The sequence below is a fragment of the Mesoplodon densirostris genome, chromosome 1 (assembly GCF_025265405.1).
Source record: "Mesoplodon densirostris isolate mMesDen1 chromosome 1, mMesDen1 primary haplotype, whole genome shotgun sequence".
Lineage (NCBI taxonomy): Eukaryota > Metazoa > Chordata > Mammalia > Artiodactyla > Ziphiidae > Mesoplodon > Mesoplodon densirostris.
This window is the reverse complement of record NC_082661.1, coordinates 235,540,979-235,554,778: the sequence shown is the minus strand read 5'-3', so window position 1 is coordinate 235,554,778 and position 13,800 is coordinate 235,540,979. Positions and strand designations below refer to the sequence as shown.

The 13,800-nt window shown below is 36.2% G+C and overlaps 1 protein-coding gene across 7 annotated transcripts in view; it reads right to left on the bottom strand.

Annotated features, from left to right (window-relative positions):
- Nucleotides 1–13,800, bottom strand: part of ARFIP1 (ADP ribosylation factor interacting protein 1) — a 127,573-nt gene that overhangs the window by 49,716 nt on the left and 64,057 nt on the right. For 6 of the 7 annotated variants that reach the window (XM_060116444.1, XM_060116466.1, XM_060116458.1 and 3 more), the window contains 2 exons: nucleotides 10,787–10,882; nucleotides 9,335–9,447 (listed from right to left, as the gene is read on the bottom strand). In XM_060116444.1, coding sequence (XP_059972427.1) covers nucleotides 9,335–9,447; nucleotides 10,787–10,882 — 209 coding nt within the window. The remainder of the gene's footprint in view (nucleotides 1–9,334; nucleotides 9,448–10,786; nucleotides 10,883–13,800) is intronic. The other variant, XM_060116491.1, reaches the window with a different exon arrangement.

Sequence of the window (13,800 nt, the reverse complement as noted above, 5' to 3'; positions counted from 1 at the left end):
GCAGGACTTCGACAGGACTGGGGAAACAGAGACTCCACTCTTGGAGGGCACACACAAAGTAGTGTGCACATCGGGACCCAGGGGAAGGAGCAGTGACCCCGGGGGAGACTGAACCAGACCTACCTGCTAGTGTTGGAGGATCTCCTGCAGAGGCGGGGGGTGGCTCTGTTTCACGAGGAGGACAAGGACACTGGCAGCAGAAGTTCTGGGAAGTACTCCTTGGCATGAGACCTCCCAGAGTCTGTCATTAGCCCCACCAAAGAGCCCAGGTAGGCTCCAGTGTTGGGTTGCCTCAGGCCAAACAACCAACAGGGAGGGAACCCAGCCCCATCCATCAATAGTCAACTGGATTAAAGTGTTACTGAGCTCTTCCCACCAGAGAAACAGTCAGCTCTACCCACCACCAGTCCCTCCCATCAAGCCTCTTAGATAGCCTCATATACCAGAGGGCAGACAGCAGAAACAAGAAGAACTAAAATCCTGCAGCCTGTGGAACAAAAACCACATTCACAGAAAGATAGACAAGATGAAAAGGCAGAGGGTTATATATCAGATGAAGGAACAAGATAAAACCCCAGAAAAACAACTAAATGAAGTGGAGATAGGCAACCTTCCAGAAAAAGAATTCAGAATAATGATAGTGAAGATGATCCAGGACCTCGGAAAAAGAATGGAGGCAAAGATCGAGAAGATGCAAGAAATGTTTAACAAAGACCTAGAAGAATTAAAGGACAAACAAACAGAGATGAACAATACAATAACTGAAATGAAAACTACACTAGAAGGAACCAATAGCAGAAGAACTGAGGCAGAAGAACGGATAAGTGACCTGGAAGACAGAATGGTGGAATTCACTGCTGCAGAACAGAATAAAGAAAAAAGAACGAAAAGAAATGAAGACAGCCTAAGAGACTTCTGGGACAACATTAAATGTAACAACATTCACGTGATAGGGGTCCCAGAAGGAGAAGAGAGAGAGAAAGGACTCAGGAAAATCTTTGAAGAGATTATAGTTGAAAACTTCCCTAACATGGGAAAGGAAATAGCCACCCAAGTCCAGGAAGCGCGGCGAGTCCCATACAGGATAAACCCAAGGAGAAACATGCCGAGACACATAGTAACCAAATTGGCAAAAATTAAAAACAAAGAAAAATTATTCAAAGCAGAAAGAGAAAAACAACAAGTAACATGCAAGGGAATTCCCATAAGGTTAACAGCTGATTTCTCGGCAGAAACTCCACAAGCCAGAAGAGAGTGGCATGATATACTTAAAGTGATGAAAGGGAAGAACCTACAACCAAGATTACTCTACCCAGCAAGGATCTCATTCAGATTCAATGGAGAAATCAAAAGTTTACAGACAAGCAAAAGCTAAGAGAATTCAGCACCACCAAACCAGCTTTACAACAAATGCTAAAGGAACTTCTCTAAGTGGGAAATGCAAGAGAATAAAAGGACCTACAAAAACAAATCCAAAACAATTAAGAAAATGGTCATAGGAACATACATATTGATAATTACCTTAAACATGAATGGATTAAATGCTCCAACCAAAAGACACAGGCTCGCTGAATGGATACAAAAACAAGACCCATATATATGCTGTCTACAAGAGACCCACTTTAGACCTAGGGACACATACAGACTGAAAGTGAGGGGATGGAAAAAGATATTCCATGCAAATGGAAATCAAAAGAAAGCTGGAGTAGCTATATTCATATCAGATAAAATAGACTTTAAAATAAAGAATGTTACAAGAGAAAAGGAAGGACACTACATAATGATCAAGGGATCGATCCAAGAAGAAGATATAACAATTATAAATATACATGCACCCAACATAGGAGCACCTCAATACATAAGGCAACTGGTAACAGGTATAAAGGAGGAAATAGACAGTAACACAATAATAGTGGGGGACTTTAACACCTCACTTACACCAATGGACAGATCATCCAAAATGAAAATAAATAAAGAAACAGAAGCTTTAAATGACACAATAGACCAGATAGATTTAATTGATATTTATAGGACATTCCATCCAAAAACAGCAGATTACACTTTCTTCTCAAGTGCACATGGAACATTCTCCAGGATAGATCACATTTTGGGTCAAAAATCAAGCCTCAGTAAATTTTAAAAAATTGAAATCATATCAAGCATCTTTTCTGACCACAAGGCTATGAGATTAGACATCAATCACAACGAAAAAAAATGTAAAAACACAAACACATGGAGACTAAACAATACATTACTAAATAACCAAGAGATCACTGAAGAAATCAAAGAGGAAATCAAAAAATACCTAGAGACAAATGATGATGAAAAGACGACGACCCAAAAACTATGGGATGCAGCAAAACCAGTTCTAAGAGGGAAATTTATACCAATACAAGCCTACCTCAAGAAACAAAAAAAATCTCAAATAAACAATTTAACCTTACACCTAAAGGAACTAGAGAAAGAAGAACAAACAAAACCCAAAGTTAGCAGAAGAAATCATAAAGACCAGAGCAGAAATAAATGAAATAGAAACAAAGAAAACAATAGCAAAGATGAATAAAACTAAAAGCTGGTTCTTTGAGAAGATAAACAAAATTGATAAACCATTAGCCAGACTCATCAAGAAAAAGAGGGAGACGACTCAAATAAATAGAATTAGAAATAAAAAAGGAAAAGTTACAACAGACACTGCAGAAATACAAATCATCCTAAGAGACTACTACAAGCAACTCTATGCCAATAAAATAGACAACCTGGAAGAAATGGACAAATTCTTAGAAAGGTATAACCTTCCAAGACTGAACCAGGAAGAAATAGAAAATATGAACAGACCAATCACAAGTAATGAAATTGAAACTGTGATGAAAAATCTTCCAACAAACAAAAGTCCAGGACCATATGGCATCACAGGTGAAATCTATCAAACATTTGGAGAAGAGCTAACACCCATCCTTTCAAACTCTTCCAAAATATAGCAGACAGAGGAACACTCTCAAACTCATTCTATGAGGCCACCATCACCCTGACACCAAAATCAGACAAAGATACAAAAATATAAGAAAATTACAGACAAGTATCACTCACGAATGTAGGTGCAAAAATCCTCAACAAAATACTAGCAAACAGAATCCAACAACACATTAAAAAGATCATACACCATGATAAAGTGAGATTTATCCCAGGGATGCAAGGCTTCTTCAATATACGCAAATCAATCAATACGATACACCATATTAACAAACTGAAGAATAAAAACTATGTGATCATCTCCATAGAGGCAGAAAAAGCTGTTGACAAAATTCAGCACCCATTTATGATAAAAACTCTCCAGAAAGTGGGCATAGAGGGAAACTACCTCAACATAATAAAGGCCATATACGACAAACCCACAGGAAACATCATTCTCAATGGTGAAAAACCGAAAGCATTTCCTCTAAGATCAGGAACAAGACAAGGATGTCCACCCTTGCCACTATTATTAAACATAGTTTTGGAAGTCGTAGCCATGGCAATCAGAGAAGAAAAAGAAATAAAAGGAATCTAAATGGGAAAAGAAGAAGTAAAACTGTCACTGTTTGCAGATGACATGACACTATACAGAGAGAACCCTAAAAATGCCACCAGAAAACTACTAGAGCTAATCAATGAATTTGCTAAAGTAGCAGTATACAAAATTAATGCACAGAAATCTCTTACATTCCTACACACTAATGATGAAAAATCTGAAAGAGAAATTATGGAAACACTCCCATTTGGCACCACAACAAAAAGAATAAAATACCTAGGAATAAACCTACCTAGGGAGACAAAAGACCTGTATGCAGAAAACTATGACACTGATGAAAGAAATTAAAGATGATAGAAACAGATGGAGAGATATACCATGTTCTTGGATTCGAAGAATCAATATTGTGAACATGACTATACTATCCAAAGCAATCTATAGATTCCATGCAATCCCTATCAAATTACCAATGACATTTTTTACAGAACTAGAACAAATCATATTAAAATTTGTATGGAGATACAAAAGACCCAAAATAGCCAAAGCAGTCTTGGAAAAAAACGGAGCTGGAGGAATCAGACTCCCTGACGTCAGAGTATACTACAAAGCTACAGTAATCAAGACAATATGGTACTGGCACAAAAACAGAAATATAGATCAATGGAACAAGATAGAAAACCCAGAGATAAACCCACGCACCTATGGTCAACTAATCTATGACAAAGGAGGCAAAGATATGCAATGGAGAAAACAGTCTCTTCAATGAGTGGTGCTGGGAAAACTGCACAGCTGCATGTAAAAGAATGAAATTAGAACACTCCCTAAGACCATATACAAAAATAAACTCAAAATGGATTTGAGACCTAAATGTAAGACCAGACACTATAAAACTCTTAGAGGAAAACATAGGAAGAACACTCTTTGACATAATTCACAGCAAGATCTTTTTTGATCCACCTGCTAGAGTAATGGAAATAAAAACAAAAATAAACAAATAGGACCTAATGAAACTTCAAAGCTTTTGCACAGCAAAGGAAACCATATACAAGACGAAAAGACAGCTCTCAGAATGGGAGAAAATATTTGCAAAAGAATCAATGGACAAATGATTAATCTCCAAAATATATAAACAGTTCATGCAGCTCAATATTAAAGAAACAAACAACCCAGTCCAAAAATGGGCAGAAGACCTAAATAGACATTTCTCCAAAGAAGACATACAGATGGCCAAGAAGCACATGAAAAGCTGCTCAACATCACTAATTATTAGAGAAATGCAAATCACAACTACAGTGACGTATCACCTCACACCAGTTAGAATGGGCATCATCAGAAAATCTACAAACAACAAATGCTGAAGAGGGTGCGGAGAAAAGGGAACCCTCTTGCACTGCTGGTGGGAATGTAAATTGATACAGCCACTATGGAGAACAGTATGGAGTTTCCTTAAAAAACTAAAAATAGAATTACCATATGATCCAGCAATCCCACTACTGGGCATATACCCACAGAAAACCATAATTTAAAAAGACACATGCACCCCAATGTTCATTGCAGCACTATTTACAATAGCCAGGTCATGGAAGCAACCTAAATGCCCATCGACTGATGAACGGATAAAGAAGATGTGGTATATATATACAATGGAATATTACTCAGCCATAAAAAGGAACAAAATTGAGTCATTTGTTGAGACGTGGATGGATCTAGAGACTGTCATACAGAGTGAAGTAAGTCAGAAAGAGAAAAACAAATACTGTATGCTAACACATATATATATGGAATCTAAAAAAAGAATGGTTCTGAAGAACCTAGGGGCAGGACAGGAATAAAGACGCAGACGTAGAAAACGGACTTGAGGACATGGGGAGGGGTAAGCATAAGCTGGGAAGAAGTGAGAGAGCGGCACTGACATATATACACTACCAAATGTAAGACAGATAGCTAGTGGGAAGCAGCCGCATAGCACAGGGAGAAGAGCTCGGTGCTTTGTGACCACCTAGAGGGGTGGGAGGGAGACACAAGAAGGAGGGGATATGTATGGATATGTACATATGTACATGTATCACTGATTCATTTGTTATACAGCAGAAACTAACACACCATTGTAAAGCAATTATACTCCAATAAAGATGTTAAAAAACAGGGAAAAAAAGAATTCATTTTGAAAGTAATAGGACAAATGGAACAAAATTAAAGGGGCAGGAAGAAGCAAAAGTAAATTATTGCTCTACATAGATCTCCTACTTGGGGGAAGATAATATAATGATGAGCAGTGTATAAAATACCATAAATCACCACCATATAGGTCATGAATTTACAAGATAGTCACTGGGTACTACTAGTATTTAAATAGCACCAGGAGCTTTTGTATATGCAAAAAAAAAAAAAAGGAATAAAACAATTTAAGTACAAGGAAAAGAATAATTTCATGGCAGCAACTGATAGATATTGCATTAAAAGAGTTATTAAGAGTGAAGGATAGAGAAAAAGGGAGCATAAAAGGAAATACTAGAAATTGAACAGGGGAGACAGCTCAAGAAGTAAATAAATAAGGTAATATGATAAGAAAAACGGGAATGAAGGTCTTAAAGATACTGGCTTTAAGACAACAAATATTAACTTGACAAAGGTGTGAATAATGGTGGCACATTCTTAAAACATTTTAAAAAAACATTTAATGTTTGGAAAAGATGCCAAAGAGGTCTGAATGCTGAAACTGAGACTATTCTTAAAAAAATAAGATGGACTTCTAAAAGTACCCTATTCTACACTAGGAAAATACAAAACAAACAAAAATGATAAACCAGAGTTCATTACTCACAACTGTTCCTGCAGATGTGAATAAATAAGAAAATAAATTTTGTATTCAAACTGTGCAAATAAAATCAGGTAGATTAAAATAATATTTCAGGGACTCCCCTGGTGGTGTAGTTGTTAAGAATCTGCCTGCTAATGCAGGGGACATGGGTTCGAGCCCTGATCCAGGAAGATCCCACATGCTGCAGAGCAACTAAGTCCATGCGCCACAACTACTGAGCCTGCGCTCTAGAGCCCGCGAGCCACAACTGCTGAAGCCCGAATGCCACAACTACTGATGCCCGCGCACCTAGAGCCTGTGGCTCCACAACAAGAGAAGCCACCGCAATGAGAAGCCCGTGCATGCTCACAAAGTGTAGCCCCTGCTTGCTAGAACTAGAAAAAGCCTGTGCGCAGCCATGAAGACCCAACACAGCTATAAATGAGTAAATAAATTAATAATAATAATAATAATAATATTTAAGAAGATAGGTCCAAGGCCTAAACTTAAAATCACTCCTATTACATATTTGGTTTTAATCACCAGACTGCTCTTGGAGCCAAAATTAACAACCAATAAAGGAGGTGCTAATATTCTCTTTTAGGAAAAGCCTTAAAGTGTTTGCTAGAGAACAGAAACAGACAGAAGAAATTAAAGTTAGAAATCATGTAGGAACTGAAGTCCAAGAAAGAAAGGATCAAAGCCATAGCTAGAATCAAGGTCCTCAAGAGTGATGGATAACAAGCAAAGTCCTAATTCACCCAAATCAGAATCAGTACTTGAAGGATTATCCAAATGACAACGAATGTCCTATATCAGCTCACAATTTGGATCAAAAAGGTCAAAAAGCCACAAGAATAGAGCGGCATATGTCAGCCCAGACACACTGGGCTACAAACTTCATAAAATCATGTAAGCTAGGACTTTCTCTCTTTTGACTTAGACTGAGATATCCAAACTTTTCTGATGAAAAAAATTTTCAGCTAAAAATAAAGTGATCACTCTGAAGAGAATAACTCTTTCACATAGTACTATGCCATGTGTACACATTACGAAGACTGGTCATTTTTATTAACAGAAAGTCTGAATGTGGTATGTTAATGTAGAGATAACTGGAATCTTAATGATTCAACTCAGATTACTGAAGAGGTAAAAGACAGAAGAAAAGGAATACATGATAAACACACACATATAGGGAAAAAAAAGATAAAGAACAAGGAAAACACAAATTAAATGACGTAAGAGAGGAAGGCTAAAATGAGAAAAATTTAATTTAGTAATCTGTAAAATTACTAGGATTTAGTTCAGAAATGAGGCCTGTATTCTTTAGGCTCCAAATGTGTGGACAGAGAATGTCAATGGTTAGAGTCAAATTTCAGGAATAAATGAACAAAGGAACGGCTGAACAGAATTTAATAAATAAATGAATGAAGCTCAGTCTGGTATGAAAGATAAACAAGTGGAATGAAAGGGAGCATGAAGGGGAATTCCAAGCAGTAGGCAAATACAGCCCCGTGAACAAAGCAGTAGAGGTGTGAGAAAGCACAGCTTGTTTAAGAAACATCTGGATAACCTGGTATGGATCACTGGAGCCCTGGGTGAAGAGAAGAGCAGCAGGAGATGAAGTTGGAAAGGTAGATGGGGTCAGATTCATGCTGTTCTAAAGACAATGGGGATCGAGTGAAGGATTTTAAGCAAGAATGAACCATGTCAGGCAGAGCAGAATATGTAGGCTAAGAGAATTTGTCAAGAGAAGCTACTACAGTAACGTGAGAGAGTAATCATATGGCTGTGAAGGGTGAGATGGAGACGAGGGGATAAAGTCAAAGAATCTTAAAGAGGCAGAATCCATTTAATAATTAACTAGATACGTGGAATCAGCAAGAAGATGAAGTAGACATTTGAATATTTGGGTGAACTGTTGTGATATGAGGGAATACAAAGGGAAAAACAATACATGGAATGAGAGAATCCATGTCCTTGAGAACAAAAGGGGCAATGAGTAAAGAGAATGTCCTGAGTGGGAACAGTTTCGCAGGCATCCACTGATGACTTTTTGACGGCTACCACTGGCATTTTTCAGTTCTACACTGACATGAACTAAATACTTTTTTGGAAAGCTTCATGTAGCAGTTTCAGGGCACTTTTACCATCTTAAGAATACCTGTACTTTTGTAGAAAACTGCAGATCATACTTTAAAGATACTAACTGAAAGAATAAATTTGCTTTTGTATTACTCTTTAGAAGACACATAAGAGACTCCCGTATAAAAATACAGACAATTCCTGACTTACAAACCACTAGGCCCACTACCAATTCACAAATACAGCCAGTGTTAAGGCTAATGCTCTAACTTGAACTGCTAGGGCTTTCACCCACTTAACTATTCTATGAATTCTACCATCTTGTCTCTGTTAAGATTTGAAGGTACTAAGTGGATTTGGGGCTTATCTATTTGTAATACATCAAATATAGTATAGATTAAATAATTTGCTTACTTGTTTTATGAGAACATAAAAAAAATAACCAACAATTACTCTGAAATAATACAACTAACAATAAACTTTTGAAATCCAACTCATTTGCTGGGTGTACAGTTAGTGCTTAGTTATCACAATAAATCAGAGAATTCCAAAGTTTGGAAAACTAATATACCTTTTTTGACATTAAGCTGCTATAAAGCATCAAAAAGCTGCAGATTGTGACAAACATATCTAGAGCAGCTCTGTATACAGCTAAATGTGCTCCCTCCCAGGCACTGTATTTCTTCTTCAGCTATGTGTTATCTGTCAATTAGTAAGAACTTTAGTAGCCTTTTTTTAAACTCTTGCTACTGACTTTTTAAAATACATTTATGCCAAGATCAATAAGACAAAATACTTCATTTTCTAATTGTATATTTACGTTTAAATAGCATTATTCTCTCCTATATATTCATATAATTGCAAAATAATAATTTGAATAACATACAAATGAAAATTCTTAGAGCCAGATAGGGTAGAAACATTAAAAAAAAATTACAAACCTTGTAGGTATTTAGACTCCATTTTCTAACAAGTTCTAACTTTTCCATTGCAGGATTTTTAGTTTCATCTGCTAGAATAACTGGTCCACTTTTTGTCTGCGTTCTCTGGCCACCTATAAGATCAGAACAAAAGATAAAAATGAAAACCAGATAAAGACAAGTAGAAAGAAAACAAAACACTGATGTTGTTCAAATTAAACTACTTATGCATTTAAAGAAATAAAAAAGTTCCCACAAGGTGAAGGACTAGAATTTCCTGGAATCATTTTGAGGATAATTTCCTAACACTTAAAAAAAAATGTTTCTGTGGTTTGTCCATCTTCTTAAAAGCAAATCCTGCAACTGGCCTTCTTCTCTAAATACACTGCTGTTTACTTCAAGAAAAAAAAATTTCCACAATTAATCTTATAACCTAATGATTCTAAAAAAAACTGTCAGTGAAAATCTGAAAGGCTACGCACTCTCCACAGTGATCTCCTTTCACTATACTACACAGAAGAGAGCAACAATAGAATGTTACTGTAATTTTGGAGGATTTAAAAACATTATAATTTTAAAGTCATTAAAAATATCTTACCACTAGTATAAGAGGCTGTGTTATAACAAGACCTACACTGTACTTCGTTTTTTCTCAAGAGACCCCCCCCCACTTCCCAAAACAGCCATAATTAATACAGGCAGTATAAAGCCCTGACAATGCATTGCTCCAACAATCAAGAAATTATGACATAAAAGCAACTCTACAACTATATAGTTCCTAATAGTAAAATATTTTTTGTAGAAGAAAATATTTAATAAACATTTATGATGCTCATGACTTGGGATAGAAACTTCATAATAATTTTAAAATAACAATGAGAAGAAGACAAGAGAAAATGTTTTATAAAATGGCTGTAAAAGGTTACAGTCAGCAAAAATCTCTTTTCTCACTCCTCTAGCCAGCCCAGCCTTTCCCACAGCTTTACCACAATCTAAGAAAGAGGAGAGCATCAAACACATCAAACACATTTAAGAATTTACAAAATTCTCACAGAAACAAAATAGAAACTATTAACATTTCCTGTAAACAGAAATACACAGTTTCTTTTTTCCCTGCTTTTATGGTCCAGCAATATTGAAGTGCAGAGTACTTTAGGATCACATAAGTGAACCAAAATTTTCCAGAGCAAAGAGAGGATGATTGAAAATGAGTCGATTGTACAGTGTTGTTTAATCGTAAGGTAAATTAAATTTCGGGTTTGAAATAGAGCCTAATAAACTTTGAAAAGCCAGAAAGATAAGCTATGGCTAGAAAGATTATTTTCCTTATTGTTAAAAAAAAAAAAAAGCAGCCAGCAAAAAAGTCAGAATAACGCACACCTAAGAATATAATGCAAGTGATAAGAAACCGAGTGAATTAGTTTAGTTTCAGCAGTAGCAAGAAGGGCTTTATCCAATCAGTGCAGTGAATACCTGCAGGAACCATTAAATCACTTCCTTGTTGAGCCAGTCGACTAGCTGCCACCCTGCTAGGAGACATAACAGACGGCAGTGGTGGTGCTGGGGAACCTGAAAAGGGCAGACATTTCACTGTGAAAATCCTTTCCTCCCTCCACATAATTACATTTTGAATATAGGTGTACTGACATTTTCTTTAAGATATTCAAAAACTAGGATTAAAAGCTAGAATTAATATACTTGTTTTCTTGCAGAAATGGACTAATAATAAATGGATGCTACTAGACTGAGTTCTTAGTTTCCAAATCAATTAAAATAATGTGATTAGAGTCCCACAGCTGAATGATTTAAAGCTTAAGTAAATATTTTATCACTTGCTACTCTAACATAGGGAGGAAAGCTTTTCAAGTAGAAATCCAAAGGCACGTAACACTGTATCAAATTTAAAATTAAAATTCATAGAAATGTGCATGAATCACAGCCTTCACAGAAATTGTAGCCAAAATTTTCATATCATATATCAAATATCACATAGTGTAGGTCACTGCTGCTCATAGTATGGATGCAAGGGGTCTCCATCAATTATGTCACCCGGGAGCTCACCAGAAATGCAAAACTCAGGCCGTGCCACAGATCTACTGAACCAGAATCTGCATTTTCACAAGATCCTCAGGTGATCTGCATGGTTTTTTTTAAGCTTGAGAAGTGCTAATATAGAGTGCTATTCCGATTAATCATAAGCATTACTTCTGAAGCTTTTAAAACATACCTGAGACACTCCATAAAATCTTCTGATTATCAGTGAAACAGGTATCTGTAGGGCTTTTTTTTTCTTTTTTGACAGGTTTAGCTTTTTTATTCGATTGATTTTTGGTTTTCATTTATTTATTAGGTAAATAAAAATTATATATTTAAGGTGTACAAAGTGATGTTTTGATATATGTATACATTGTGAAATGCTTACAGCCATCACCTCACATAGTTACCTCTTTTGTGTGTGTGGTGAAAAAACTTGAGATCTATTCTCAAGTATACATTATTATTAACTATAGTCACCATGCTGCACATTAGGCAACTGTAGTTTTTTAAAAGCTACTTAGGCTATTCTCAAACACAACTAAGTTTGAGAACCAGAGGAAAGAACACAATTTTTGAGTGAAACACAACTGAGTTTTAAATTCTAACTCTGGGCTTGAAATTCTGGCCCTATTTAACCACATAGTATCAATATTTTATTATCAGTAATTTGCCAGTAACACCCTGGCAAATTACTTAAGGTCTCTGAGCCTTAGTTACCTATAAAGTAAGAAAAACTGACTACCCAACATTGTTGCTCATGGCCGACATTAAACTAAGAAAACTGTCTGGCATTAAAGAAAATTAGCTTCAACTGATTTCTTTATTTTAAATTCTAAAGGCTATATATCTTTAGGGAAGTGATAATTAAAAAGAAGTTGAAAAAATTATTAACATCCTTCCACATTTAGCTGAGTATATTTTAATGTTTATAAGATAATTTTATTTCAACTACACTCTTTCCCAGTTCTCTAGAAAACACATAATGTATCAAAATTTATAATTAAAATTTTCTAATAAGAATCAACATCAACTTTCTCATATCCCAGATATACTAAGATCTGATCAGAAACAGCCACCAGGTTTAATAATATGAAAACCTTAATCTGGACTGGATCTAATGTTAAAATCCAAACATGCAATAGATCTAAATAGGTTGGTGCTACCTTTCAAAGTGAGAGATACCTGTCTTTAAAAAAAAAAATCTGTTGAGCCATAAAATTTAAAACTGGAAGGGGACTTCCTTGGTGGTCCAGTGGTTAAGACTGTGTGCTCCCAATGCAGAGGGCATGGGTTCAATCTCTGGTCAGGGAACTAAGATCCCACATGCCGCTCGGCCAAAACAAACAAACAAAAAAACAAAACAAGAAAACTGGAAGGGACAACGGAAATCAACTAGTCTGACATTAAACTACAGGAGAAATGAGGTGCAGAGAGGTTAAAACAGCTTCTTATTAGAGACTCAGATGTTCCAAATCCACACCACAATGTCTCCATTATTAAATTCAATACAGAAAACACGAATCCATAAATTACTTGTTGAGTTGGAAGGCATTTAATGTTATCCAGTTCAATCACCATTTTAAACAAAGGCTATCTCTACTATCCAAGGCACAAGGGTTTCTATTATATAAGGAAGTGTTAAATAAAAGATGACTACTGTAGTTCCATTTCTTGATGATCCCAGGAACAGAGCTCTGTTGTTCTGGTTATTACTGTTTATTAATCTTACATAAGAGATAACCCCATGACATAACATGAGATATTTATAATATATGTAACAAATGATACAGAACTTTCCAAACTAAAGTAGCAAAAGACATGGTGCTGAGGTAAGTGTGTACCTTCAACTGTTTGCTCAAGGCAATTATTCTCTGTATCTTCAACCCTTTAAACCACTAATTGAGACTAAATTAGTTACTAAAATCATTCACAATAAATAAGTAAATCATTCCAACAAAAAATAATTCTTAAAACTCTATGCTTCTGGGGCCTCCCTGGTGGCGCAGTGGTTAAGAGTCCGCCTGCCGATGCAGGGGATACGGGTTCGTGCCCCGGTCTGGGAGGATCCCATATGCCGCGGAGCGGCTGGGCCCGTGAGCCATGGCCGCTGGGCCTGCGCATCCGGAGCCTGTGCTCCGCAACGGGAGAGGCCACAACAGTGAGAGGCCCACATACCGCAAAAAGAAAAAAAAAAAAAAAAAAAAAAAAAAAAAAACTCTATGCTTCTGCTAGTTGACTAAATTTGGGGAATTTGCTCTGTTTTCTCTCAACAGCAGAAATCTAGGAATATGAATGTGTATGCAATGATCAAAGCCCCATTAAAACAAAACTCAGATACCAAGTATACTTCACTCTTATGCGTTGATTTATTCATGATTTCTACTATTATTAATTCTACAATGTATTTGCTGGGCAGATTTCAGTATTTCTTGTTGTTAGGCTGAATTTAA